Genomic DNA, 12,683 nt, shown 5'->3' with positions numbered 1-12,683 from the left:
ATGGACATTTAGGTTGCTTCCAATTCTTGGCTATTGTAAATAGTGCTGCAATAAACATAGGGGTGCATCTGTCTTTCTCAAACTTGATTGCTGCGTTCTCAGGGTAAATTCCTAGGAGTGGAATTCCTGGGTCAAATGGTAAGTCTGTTTTGAGCATTTTGATATACCTCCATACTGCTTTCCACAATGGTTGAACTAACTTACATTCCCACCAGCAGTGTAGGAGGGTTCCCCTTTCTCCACAGCCTCGCCAACATTTATTGTTGTTTGTCTTTTGGATGGCAGCCATCCTTACTGGTGTGAGGTGATACCTCATTGTAGTTTTAATTTGCATTTCTCTGATAATTAGCGATGTGGAGCATCTTTTCATGTGTCTGTTGGCCATCCTAATTTCTTTTTTGGAGAACTGTCTGTTCAGTTCCTCTGCCCATTTTTTAATTGGGTTATTTGTTTTTTGTTTGTTGAGGCGTGTGAGCTCCTTATATATTCTGGACGTCAAGCCTTTATCGGATGTGTCATTTTCAAATATATTCTCCCATACTGTAGGGATCCTTCTTGTTCTATTGATGGTGTCTTTTGCTGTACAGAAGCTTTTCAGCTTAATATAGTCCCATTTACTCATTTTTGCTGTTGTTTTCCTTGCCCGGGGAGATATGTTCAAGAAGAGGTCACTCATGTTTATGTCTAAGAGGTTTTCGCCTATGTTTTCTTCCAAGAGTTTAATGGTTTCATGGCTTACATTCAGGTCTTTGATCCATTTTGAGTTTACTTTTGTATATGGGGTTAGACAATGGTCCAGTTTCATTCTCCTACATGTAGCTGTCCAGTTTTGCCAGCACCACCTGTTGAAGAGACTGTCATTTCGCCATTGTATGTCCATGGCTCCTTTATCAAATATTAATTGACCATATATGTCTGGGTTAATGTCTGGATTCTCTAGTCTGTTCCATTGGTCTGTGGCTCTGCTCTTGTGCCAGTACCAAATTGTCTTGATTACTATGGCTTTATAGTAGAGCTTGAAGTTGGGGAGTGAGATCCCCCCTACTTTATTCTTCTTTCTCAGGATTGCTTTGGCTATTCGGGGTCTTTGGTGTTTCCATATGAATTTTTGAATTATTTGTTCCAGTTCATTGAAGAATGTTGCTGGTAGTTTCATAGGGATTGCATCAAATCTGTATATTGCTTTGGGCAGGATGGCCATTTTGACGATATTAATTCTTCCTAGCCACGAGCATGGGATGAGTTTCCATCTGTTAGTGTCCCCTTTAATTTCTCTTAAGAGTGACTTGTAGTTTTCAGAGTATAAGTCTTTCACTTCTTTGGTTAGGTTTATTCCTAGGTATTTTATTTTTTTTGATGCAATTGTGAATGGAGTTGTTTTCCTGATTTCTCTCTCTGTTGGTTCATTGTTAGTATATAGGAAAGCCACAGATTTCTGTGTGTTGATTTTGTATCCTGCAACTTTGCTGTATTCCGATATCAGTTCTAGTAGTTTTGGGGTGGAGTCTTTAGGGTTTTTTATGTACAGTATCATGTCATCTGCAAATAGTGACAGTTTAACTTCTTCTTTACCAATCTGGATTCCTTGTATTTCTTTATTTTGTCTGATTGCCGTGGCTAGGACCTCCAGTACTATGTTAAATAACAGTGGAGAGAGTGGGCATCCCTGTCTAGTTCCCGATCTCAGCGGAAATGCTTTCAGCTTCTCGCTGTTCAATATAATGTTGGCTGTGGGTTTATCATAGATGGCCTTTATTATGTTGAGGTACTTGCCCTCTATTCCCATTTTGCTGAGAGTTTTTAACATGAATGGATGTTGAACTTTGTCAAATGCTTTTTCAGCATCTATGGAGATGATCATGTGGTTTTTGTCTTTCTTTTTGTTGATGTGGTGGATGATGTTGATGGACTTTCGAATGTTGTACCATCCTTGCATCCCTGGGATGAATCCCACTTGGTCATGGTGTATGATCCTTTTGATGTATTTTTGAATTCGGTTTGCTAATATTTTGTTGAGTATTTTTGCATCTACGTTCATCAGGGATATTGGTCTGTAGTTTTCTTTTTTGGTGGGGTCTTTGCCTGGTTTTGGTATTAGGGTGATGTTAGCTTCATAGAATGAGTTTGGGAGTATCCCCTCCTCCTCTATTTTTTGGAAAACTTTAAGGAGAATGGGTATTATGTCTTCCCTGTATGTCTGATAAAATTCCGAGGTAAATCCATCTGGCCCGGGAGTTTTGTTCTTTGGTAGTTTTTGGATTACCGCTTCAATTTCGTTGCTGGTAATTGGTCTGTTTAGATTTTCTGTTTCTTTCTGGGTCAATCTTGGAAGGTTGTATTTTTCTAGGAAGTTGTCCATTTCTCCTAGGTTTCCCAGCTTGTTAGCATATAGGTTTTCATAGTATTCTCCAATAATTCTTTGCATTTCCGTGGGGTCCGTCGTGATTTTTCCTTTCTCATTTCTGATACTGTTGATTTGTGTTGACTCTCTTTTCTTCTTAATAAGTCTGGCTAGAGGCTTATCTATTTTGTTTATTTTCTCGAAGAACCAGTTCTTGGTTTCATTGATTTTTGCTATTGTTTTATTCTTCTCAATTTTATTTATTTCTTCTCTGATCTTTATTATGTCCCTCCTTCTGCTGACCTTAGGCCTCATCTGTTCTTCTTTTTCCAATTTCGATAATTGTGACATTAGACCATTCATTTGGGATTGCTCTTCCTTTTTTAAATATGCTTGGATTGCTATATACTTTCCTCTTAAGACTGCTTTTGCTGTGTCCCACAGAAGTTGGGGCTTAGTGTTGTTGTTGTCATTTGTTTCCATATATTGCTGGATCTCCATTTTGATTTGGTCATTGATCCATTGATTATTTAGGAGCGTGTTGTTAAGCCTCCATGTGTTTGTGAGCCTCTTTGCTTTCTTTGTACAGTTTATTTCTAGTTTTATGCCTTTGTGGTCTGAAAAGTTGGTTGGTAGGATTTCAATCTTTTGGAATTTTCTGAGGCTCTTTTTGTGGCCTAGTATGTGGTCTATTCTGGAGAATGTTCCATGTGCACTTGAGAAGAATGTATATCCCGCTGCTTTTGGATGTAGAGTTCTATAGATGTCTATTAGGTCCATCTGCTCTACTGTGTTGTTCAGTGCTTCTGTGTCCTTACTTATTTTCTGCCCAGTGGATCTATCCTTTGGGGTGAGTGGTGTGTTGAAGTCTCCTAGAATGAATGCATTGCAGTCTATTTCCCCCTTTAGTTCTGTTAGTATTTGTTCCACATATGCTGGTGCTCCTGTGTTGGGTGCATATATATTTAGAATGGTTATATCCTCTTGTTTGACTGAGCCCTTTATCATTATGTAGTGTCCTTCTTTATCTCTTGTTACTTTCTTTGTTTTGAAGTCTATTTTGTCTGATATTAGTACTGCAACCCCTGCTTTCTTCTCACTGTTGTTTGCTTGAAATATGTTTTTCCATCCCTTGACTTTTAGTCTGTACATGTCTTTGGGTTTGAGGTGAGTTTCTTGTAAGCAGCATATAGATGGGTCTTGCTTTTTTATCCATTCTGTTACTCTGTGTCTTTTGATTGGTGCATTCAACCCATTAACATTTAGGGTGACTATTGAAAGATATGTACTTATTGCCATTGCAGGCTTTAAATTCGTGGTTACCAAAGGTTCAAGGTTAGCCTCTTTAGTATCTTACTGCCTAACTTAGCTCGCTTATTGAGCTGTTATATACACTGTCTGGAGATTCTTTTCTTCTCTCCCTTCTTGTTCCTCCTCCTCGATTCTTCATATGTTGGGTGTTTTGTGCTGTGCTCTTTCTAGGAGTGCTCCCATCTAGAGCAGTCCCTGTAAGATGTTCTGTAGAGGTGGTTTGTGGAAAGCAAATTCCCTCAGCTTTTGTTTGTCTGGGAATTGTTTAATCCCACCGTCATATTTGAATGATAGTCGTGCTGGATACAGTATCCTTGGTTCAAGGCCCTTCTGTTTCATTGTATTAAATATATCATGCCATTCTCTTCTGGCCTGTAGGGTTTCTGTTGAGAAATCTGACGTTAGCCTGATGGGTTTCCCTTTATAGGTGACCTTTTTCTCTCTAGCTGCCTTTAACACTCTTTCCTTGTCCTTGATCTTTGCCATTTTAATTATTATGTGTCTTGGTGTTGCCCTTCTTGGATCCTTTCTGTTGGGGGTTCTGTGCATTTCCGTGGTCTGTTCGATTACTTCCTCCCCCAGTGTGGGGAAGTTTTCAGCAATTATTTCTTCTAAGATACTTTCCATCTCTTTTCCTCTCTCTTCTTCTTCTGGGACCCCTATAATACGGATATTGTTCCTTTTGGATTGGTCACACAGTTCTCTTAATATTGTTTCATTCCTGGAGATCCTTTTGTCTCTCTCTATGTCAGCTTCTATGCGTTCCTGTTCTCTGATTTCAATTCCATCAATGGCCTCTTGCATTCTATCCATTCTGCTTATAAACCCTTCCAGAGTTTGTTTCATTTCTGCGATCTCCTTTCTGGCATCTGTGATCTCCTTCCGGACTTCATCCCATTTCTCTTGCGTATTTCTCTGCATCTCTGTCAGCATGTTTATGATTCTTATTTTGAATTCTTTTTCAGGGAGACTGGTTAGGTCTGTCTCCTTCTCTGGTGTTGTCTCTGTGATCTTTGTCTGCCTGTAGCTTTGCCTTTTCATGGTGATAGGAATAGTCTGCAGAACTGGGACGAGTGACGGCTGGAAGGACTTCCTTTCTTGTTGGTTTGTGGCCCTCCTCTCCTGGGAGAACAGTGACCTCTAGTGGCTTGTGCTGCGCAGCTGCGCGCAGACAGGGCTTCTGCTTCCTGCCCGGCTGCTATGGAGTTAATCTCCGCTGTTGCTGTGGGCGTGGCCTGGCTCGGGCAGCTACTCCAAAATGGTGGAGTCGCGTTGGAGCAGGAGCTGCTGGGAGGCTATTTATCTCCGTAAGGGGCCTCCCTGCTCCCTGCAGCCCAGGGGTTAGGGTGCCCGGAGATCCCGGATTCCCTACCTCTGGATTAAGTGACCCGCCCTGCCCCTTTAAGACTTCCAAAAAGCACCCGCCAAAACAAAACAACGCCCACCAAAAAAAAAGAAAAAAAAATTTTTTTAATTAAAAAAAAAAAAAAAGTTTTTAATTAAAAAAAAAGGTGGTCGTTCGTTTTTCTTTATTCTCCGGTGCCAGCCTCAGGCCTCTGCTCACCGGTCGGTCTTTCTGCCCTGTTTCCCTAGTATTGGGGTCCCTATCCCTTTAAGACTTCCAAAAAGCGCTAGCCAAAACAAAACAGCAAAAAAGCAAAAAAAAATGGTCACGCGCTTTTCTTATGTCCTCTGTCGCCCAGCCTCCAGTGCCTGCTCACTGTTCTTGCTGCCCTGTTTTCCTAGTATCGAGCGCCCTGCACTCTGGCCCGGATGGCTGGGGCTGGGTGTTCGGCAGTCCTGGGCTCCGTCTCCCTCCCGCTCCGCCTGCTCCTCTCCCGCCGGGAGCTGGGGGGAGGGGCGCTCGGCTCCCGCGGGGCCGGGGCTTGTATCTTACCCCCTTCGGGAGGCGCTGGGTTCTCTCAGGTGCGGATGTGGTCTGGATATTGTCCTGTGTCCTCTGGTCTTTATTCTAGGAAGGGTTGTCTTTGTTATATTTTCATAGATATATGTTGTTTTGGGAGGAGATTTCCGCTGCTCTACTCACGCCGCCATTTTCCGCCCCTTCCTCCATGAGGAATTCTAAGAGAATTTTCCATTTACTTACCAAATCAAGAGATTTCTACTGAGCACCTATTAAGTGTCAGAGCTGGATAATTGTGCTCTGAAGGTTGCAGAACTGTCATTTAATGGAAGTGAGAAATCTATAGAACATTGAGAGGGCTTAGAATACTTTAGGGAATGTTAATGACTTCAAGGATTAAAATAAAAAATAATATCAATAACCGGCTTGGAATTTAGAAGAAGCAAAGGAAAAACTCATGGAGAACTCAGAGATAAGAGTTAAACAAAAAAATATGAAAATAATAAAATATGCTTCACTGGGAAGTCATATGATTTTTGCAAAGATGTCACTGAGAGAAACTCTTCTGAATGTGATTGTAAGTCACGCTGTCATCGAAACTGGTAAAGAATCAGAAATGGATTGAGGAGGGGAAAATAATTTTAGCAGGATGTATTTATATAGAATATGGTGACATGAGAGAGAAATAGAAAGTGATTTTCAAAGTTTAAGTTGGTATGTTACAGAATATCATCTTGATGGCTTTCAATATATAGCAGCATGATTTGGAACTCTGTAGAGAACACTAATGTGAAAAGTATAAATGGGTGTAGGTTTTTTTCTGTTTGTTAATTCAAAACAAACAAGCAAAGCATTATGTCCAAAAGGATTCCTGTCTTGTGACGTGAACTGGTTGGCTATACATCCAACATTTTTTAATTGTCTATTTTGTGTCAGATATCATTTTAACAATAGGTATATAAAAAACCTTTCTGCTTCCTTTTTCCCCTTTATTTTTTCTTTCTTTCTTTTTTTTTTCATTTTCCCCTTTATTTTCATCCACTATTAGACAGGATTCAATCAGAGAAGCAAAACCGCTATGAGTATTATGGAATAAGGGACTTCCTTATAGTAATAAGAGCTTGATTACAGAAGAAGATAGAGAAGTAAGGGTCTGGCAGAAGGATCAGAGGAAAGTCTCTAACCCTTGAGAAGCCCTGGTCTGGGTGGATGGGGGGAAGTTTCCTGGGGGTCTGGGAACCCACATGCCTCCAAATGCAGGGTGGGCCCATGAAAGAGAGCAGGTTGCTGCCCGCAGTGGGCGTGGAGTTGGCTGGCAGGGTCGGCGTGAGGGAAGGGAACCAGTGGCCAAGTGGGAAGAGCGAGGATAAGCCGGGCTGTGCCGGCACCTCTGTGCCCGACCCCCAGAGTGTCACGGCCACATTTCCACTTTCCAGTCTGCCTGGAGTCTCTCTCTCAGCTAAGTCTAACTTGGAACCGCACTGGGCAGGGGGCCCACGTAAACGTAGTTCCCCTTAGCCACATTTAACACAGTACAAAACCGCCACACACTTTCAATCCATTTTTCAGACTATAACCAGAGTAATTTTTCTGAAGGATAAATCTAACATCATGTGCCTTTTGAAAAACTCTTTAATAGCTCTTTGCATAGACAGATTCTAAAGTGTTTATTGCTTAAAAGGCACTATAAGACCTGGCTCCCCATTACCTCTCCATTTCCCCTTGCCCTTTGGTTCTCTGTCTGTACTGAACTGCTCAGGGTTACCTAAGTGTGGCATACTGTCTCTCCTGGGACCTTTGCATTTCCTCTCTTCCCTGCCCTCTGCTTGAGTCAAACTTACAAACTATATTATCATTCCACTGAGCTGATATCACTTCATGTGGGAGCATTTCTGGATCTCCCTGCACTGGGTTAAGTGCTTCTCCTATGTATTCCCATAGGACCTCTTACTTGCGGCCCTGTCATAGCACCTGTTGTAATTTATCAGAATTGTCCTACTAACTCTAAGCTCTGTGAGGGCAGCATATGTAGACAAGGTAGGACCTTCTCACTTGAAGTAGCTCATAACTTAATGGAAAAATTAGACATGGGCATTAGAAAATGGTTGTTACTAGAAGGAGAAAATGCTATGAGAAGGGTAAAGTCTGATTTGGGGCATAGGGAAGAACAAATGCAAAACACCTTATTCATACATAAGGTGACACTTCCGAAGTCACTAAAGGGTGGGAAAGGGTTAGCCTGCTAGAAGAAGGGATAGGATGAGGCATGAGGGAGGGATAAAGATACACCAAGCAGAGGGGGCTGCAGGGGCTTGGTGAGACCACGTTCAGATGGTGAGGGTTAGAGTGGGTGGAGGCCATCGTAAGAGGCCAAGGTGAGATGAAGTCAGAGAAGAGAATTAAGCCAGCTCGTTATGCTAGGTAATTAGACTTTTGGTAAAATGAGCCCATGGCATTCTAGAACTGGGCCTAAGTTCAGGCCCAGGCGGTGGGCATGGAGGAGAGGGCCCACATTCAAGACAGGGTTGGAGGCAGAATAGACGGGATCCATGTCTGTATGAAAGGGTGGAGGGTGGACATCAAGGACCTGCAACTGGTAGCTTGGGAGGCCAGATACTTGGGAAAACTACTGATATGGGAGTAAGCCTGGGGCAGGGGAGGGAACTGGGGTAATGAATTTGCTTTTGGAGCTGTTAGGCTGGAAAGGCCTTGGGGAGATTTGCATTAGACAAACATGTCTGTCCCCATATGAGTAGCCCAGCCTAATATTAGCATTTGCAGTATTAGCATTGGGATTTATACAATGATTCAGTTAAGATAAATTGGCCCGCTGAAAGGGAATAGGTGAGGAGAAATTAGTGAATATTGGCGCTTAGGAAAAAGTAGAAATGCAACAGAAGCCTGAGGTGGTGAGCTTTATCATTGCATCTGGACTAAAGAGAAAAGCTGTTACGTGTAGGACAGTGTTTTTAATCCAGATTTTACTGCAGAGTGGGAAACTATGAAATCCTCTCCTGGGCTTTCCAGGAATGGGGGTGGGTGGGGTAGGAAGAAAGAGCAGTTGGGTGTCACGCCTTGTATTAGAAGGAGGAAGGACGTGGAGGGCCTAGCACTGGAATTCTGAACTCAGCATGGTTGCTGATACTTGGTGGGCACTCAAGAAATGTTACCAAATAAATGTGCTGAAAATGGAGTGGTTAGATAAATGTCCCCATGCTAAAATATGGGAAGAACTGGTCCAGTAGAAAGATTAAAAATCTTTCTATGACTAATAGCAGTTTAATCATATATCCAAACCCTGGAAAGGGAGCTGGCATTTTGTGGAATTTGTATTCTTTCAGTATGGGCTCTGCTTAATTTTCTCTCTGTGGACTCACAGCAATATGTACCACTAGATTAAATCATCAGATTAAGAGCTGTGACCTAGAAGACGTGCTCCATCCATAGTGGACAGTGTAATTGTTAACTTGAACTTCTAAATCCATAAGATGAGTGATTCTTAAATTCATTTGGGATGTAGAGGAATAACATTATGTTTGCTAAAACGTATGAGAATTTGAGTAAACTCATGGTTTTGTAAATCCAGTATGACCTACCATTTATTATCAATTTGTCTTATATTGCTAAAACCAAACTTAATCCATCATCCCTAGATATCCTCTATAAAATGTAAAGTTTTTATTATCAAAAATCATTGTGTAGCTTTCAAACTGAACGGTCATTTTAAACCAAGGCTCAGTGAACAGAATAGTTTCCACTCTGCCATGCCCCTGGCTGCTCCAGCACCCCAGCTGATGGAATGCATCTTGGTCTGTTGTGGTTACTGCTAACTTACTCATTTTCTTTTTAATCCCTTCATTTAAAAAATTTCTACCCCTACTCCCCATGCCCCTGCCTTTTCCAAAATTCTCTCTAAATAGCGGAAAGACAAACTACGGGAGCATATGCAGAGGATGCATAACCCTGAGAGGGAGGCCAAGAAAGCTGACCGTGTTGGCCGATCCAAGACGTTCAAGCCTCGTATCACCTCCACCGACTACGACAGCTTCACGTTCAAGTGCCGTCTGTGCATGATGGGCTTCCGGAGGCGAGGCATGCTGGTCAGTGCCAATCGGCTGCCACTCCCAGCGTGCTCCAAACTCACCTGCTTCATCTGTGGGATGGGCTTTGTCCATGGCTAGGGGAGAAAACGGAGGCAAACAGTTCCTAGTTTGGTGTTCCTTCTGTCCAGCTGCCCCTGCCCTCTGTGCCACAGGTCTTTCCTGGTGACCTCTTAAAAGGCTTTTTCTGTCACTTTCATTGCCAGTTTTCTTTTACTTTAGCCTCTGAAACCTCTGCTCTTGTCATATTTTATTTCCCTCTTCTCTTGCATTCCTGAGCATACTTTCGGTGGGGTCTTTGCCTTCTCCCCAATTATTCCCTTAAATGCCTCTCTTTTCCAGATATGAAACAGCAATAGAAGGAAAGTTTCCATCACAGCAGGGTATGTGCACCCAGGTTAGGTGAACCATCAGCATAACTGATTCACTGCTCTCACTTCATTTTGACCTTATTGCAGTTTTTGCAAAATACATTTCTGGCAGGAGCTAAAGTCATAGAACATTAAAATTCAGGACCTTTGTATCTCACTTAATGTCTGCAGTGAGGCTGCAGCACTAAATAATAAAAGACAGGTTTGTAGCAGGAGAATTCACTAAAGAAATTCATGCTAGAGTAATTTTCCTTTTTCCAACAGCAATCTTATCAAAGACTGAATGGTGTCCACAGTGACCCAGTTCACGTTTAGTAGTTTGCCGAATTACGTTCACTTCTGTCAGCAGTGACTGTTAACACCTGGTGTCACATGGGCCCAGTGATGCTGGGGCTGGCCCAGTGCCTTTTTGTTATGGGGCACAGCTTGAGCAAATTCCAACTTCTGGGGTTCACTATCAGAGGCATTTTGCTTCTGTTTGTAATAGGGATTCTTTTTCTCATTTGCTTTTTTTCCCCTTAGGTAAATCACTTATCAAAGAGGCACCCAGACATGAAGATAGAAGAGGTGCCAGAGCTAACTCTACCCATCATAAAACCCAACCGGGATTACTTCTGTCAGTACTGTGATAAGGTAGAGGAGCCTGTCCACCCTAGGGTGCCCTCTGGGAGCCCTGCTTACAGTACTTTGTCTGCCGTGTATAAATATATGCTGGGATCTTTCAGTCACTCTTAACAGATGGTTCCCTGTCTCTCAGTAGTTTTCCATTCAGACAAGAAGGGGCTACAAGTGCAGCCTCATTTTAAGTCAATTTTTTTTCTTCAGAATTGGTTGACTTTGTTTTTCTTGTTTGTTCCTTCTCTGTGATTTTTGTTACAAAAGAAGAGGCTTATTACCAAGCGCTATGAATTCATCTTAAATTCCTAAGCTCTAAAATGAGTTTATCATCCTCCTTGTAAAATATTCAGGAGGTTTTGGATTTCTAGAAGACTGAGGAGGATGTGAAAAAGTTTTGTGAGGGATTACTCTATTTGTACTATTGCGTGCTTAATTTTCTGGCAGTTACAAGAAAGACAGAAACAGAAACAGAATATATATTTTTTGTTTCATTTGTAGAATTGTTTCCTTATACAATGTAGCCATACCATCTTAAAAATAAGAAACATTTTTAAAGCATAGATTCACCACTGTAGGAACTAGTTGCTAATCAGACTTTCTATTTTGAAGGGTTCTTTCGCATCTCGTAGTCAACTACATACATCATATGAAAGCGTTCATGGACAGGCTAGAGAATGAATGAACTGGCCTTAGAAACAATTCTCTTTCTGTGATTGTATATCCATCCTTTAAACTTTAGGGTGAAGGATATTTATTATTAGTATTTTAGATATATCAATTCAAGGAAGATGTCTAGCATTATCTATATTATATTCTTATTCTAGTATATGTTATATCCCTATTATCCTTTAGTATATCTATTATTGTATTTTATTTTGGGCTACCTGAATGCCTTTTCTCATTTTCTGGTAATGAAATTGTTAGATAGTTTGCTTTAAAGCAAGAAAGTGTAACTGTATACCGTTTTGATGATACAGCATTTGAAATTGCAGGTTTATAAAAGTGCCAGCAAGCGAAAAGCTCATATTCTGAAGAACCATCCTGGAGCTGAGCTCCCACCCAGCATTCGGAAACTCCGCCCTGCAGGCCCTGGGGAACCAGACCCCATGCTGAGCACCCACACCCAGCTCACAGGCACAATAGCCACCCCTCCCGTCTGCTGTCCTCACTGCTCCAAACAGTACAGCAGCAAGGTATGGGAAAGGCTCTGACCCCCTGGACTAAGGCTGTTCACTGGATCTCGCAAGAGAAGATGGCTTCCCGATCTGCTCTGGTGGTGGGGGACTGACGGAGGCGTTTTCCTAGTTCATCTGGCCAAGAGCTGTTTGTTGGGGACAGGGGCAGTAAACATGGAGCGGGCAGAGAATATGGCAGACTTTCCCCAGGGTTAGGGCCATCGCTAGCCCAAGCACTAGATTGGCTTCCTTTTCCCTTGGCCTAATGGGGGTCTCACATTTGAATTTCCTATGCTCATACTTTATGAGCTTAGGGTTACAGAAGTGCTGTGTAGGAACTGAAAAGATAGTTCTTGAAAAGGGGGTCATTTTTGCTGGGAGGCTTGTGATTGATTGCTGTTAGGGATTGGTGGGACTGGGCCATGTGCGAGGTGTTCTGACCTTGCCTGATAGTTTGGGGTCACATCTTTTCAGCCTCTTCTTTTTTCTCTTTCATAGCATTGTGCGGCTTCTGGGAGACACAGAGTCAGTGTTGCTCTAGTTTGTTTGATGTTTTATTTTAAGGCATAACATCAAAGACTTTAGGAACCTTTGGAGGGTTTGCATTTGAGATAGAATTGAAAATAACTAATTGTAGTAGTTATTCTTGTTTTTTGCCATAATTTTTCAGACCAAGATGGTACAACACATTCGAAAGAAGCACCCAGAGTTTGCTCAGCTCCCTAACACCTTACACACACCCCTGACAACAGCTGTGATCAGCGCTACTTCAGCGGTTCTAACTACAGACAGTGCTACTGGGGAGACGGTGGTGGTGAGTGCATGCGTGGTCTCTCCCACAGTGCCCACCATAGCTTTCCGTGACAAAGTCATGTCTATCTTGTTATTTTATTGTCTGCAAAC

The 12,683-nt window shown here is 42.2% G+C and overlaps 1 protein-coding gene across 4 annotated transcripts in view; it reads left to right on the top strand.

The window, feature by feature from the left end:
• PRDM10 (PR/SET domain 10) overlaps positions 1 to 12,683 on the top strand; it is a 104,634-nt gene that overhangs the window by 79,068 nt on the left and 12,883 nt on the right. For all 4 annotated transcript variants that reach the window (XM_057490317.1, XM_036930264.2, XM_057490318.1 and 1 more), the window contains 4 exons: positions 9,437 to 9,616; positions 10,510 to 10,620; positions 11,598 to 11,798; positions 12,451 to 12,594. In XM_057490317.1, the coding sequence (XP_057346300.1) occupies positions 9,437 to 9,616; positions 10,510 to 10,620; positions 11,598 to 11,798; positions 12,451 to 12,594 (636 nt within the window). The remainder of the gene's footprint in view (positions 1 to 9,436; positions 9,617 to 10,509; positions 10,621 to 11,597; positions 11,799 to 12,450; positions 12,595 to 12,683) is intronic.

The sequence above is a fragment of the Manis pentadactyla genome, chromosome 13 (genome assembly GCF_030020395.1).
Source record: "Manis pentadactyla isolate mManPen7 chromosome 13, mManPen7.hap1, whole genome shotgun sequence".
NCBI classification, from domain to species: Eukaryota; Metazoa; Chordata; class Mammalia; order Pholidota; family Manidae; genus Manis; species Manis pentadactyla.
The sequence above is the reverse complement of the archived record's forward strand: the minus strand, read 5'-3'. Positions and strand labels throughout refer to the sequence as shown.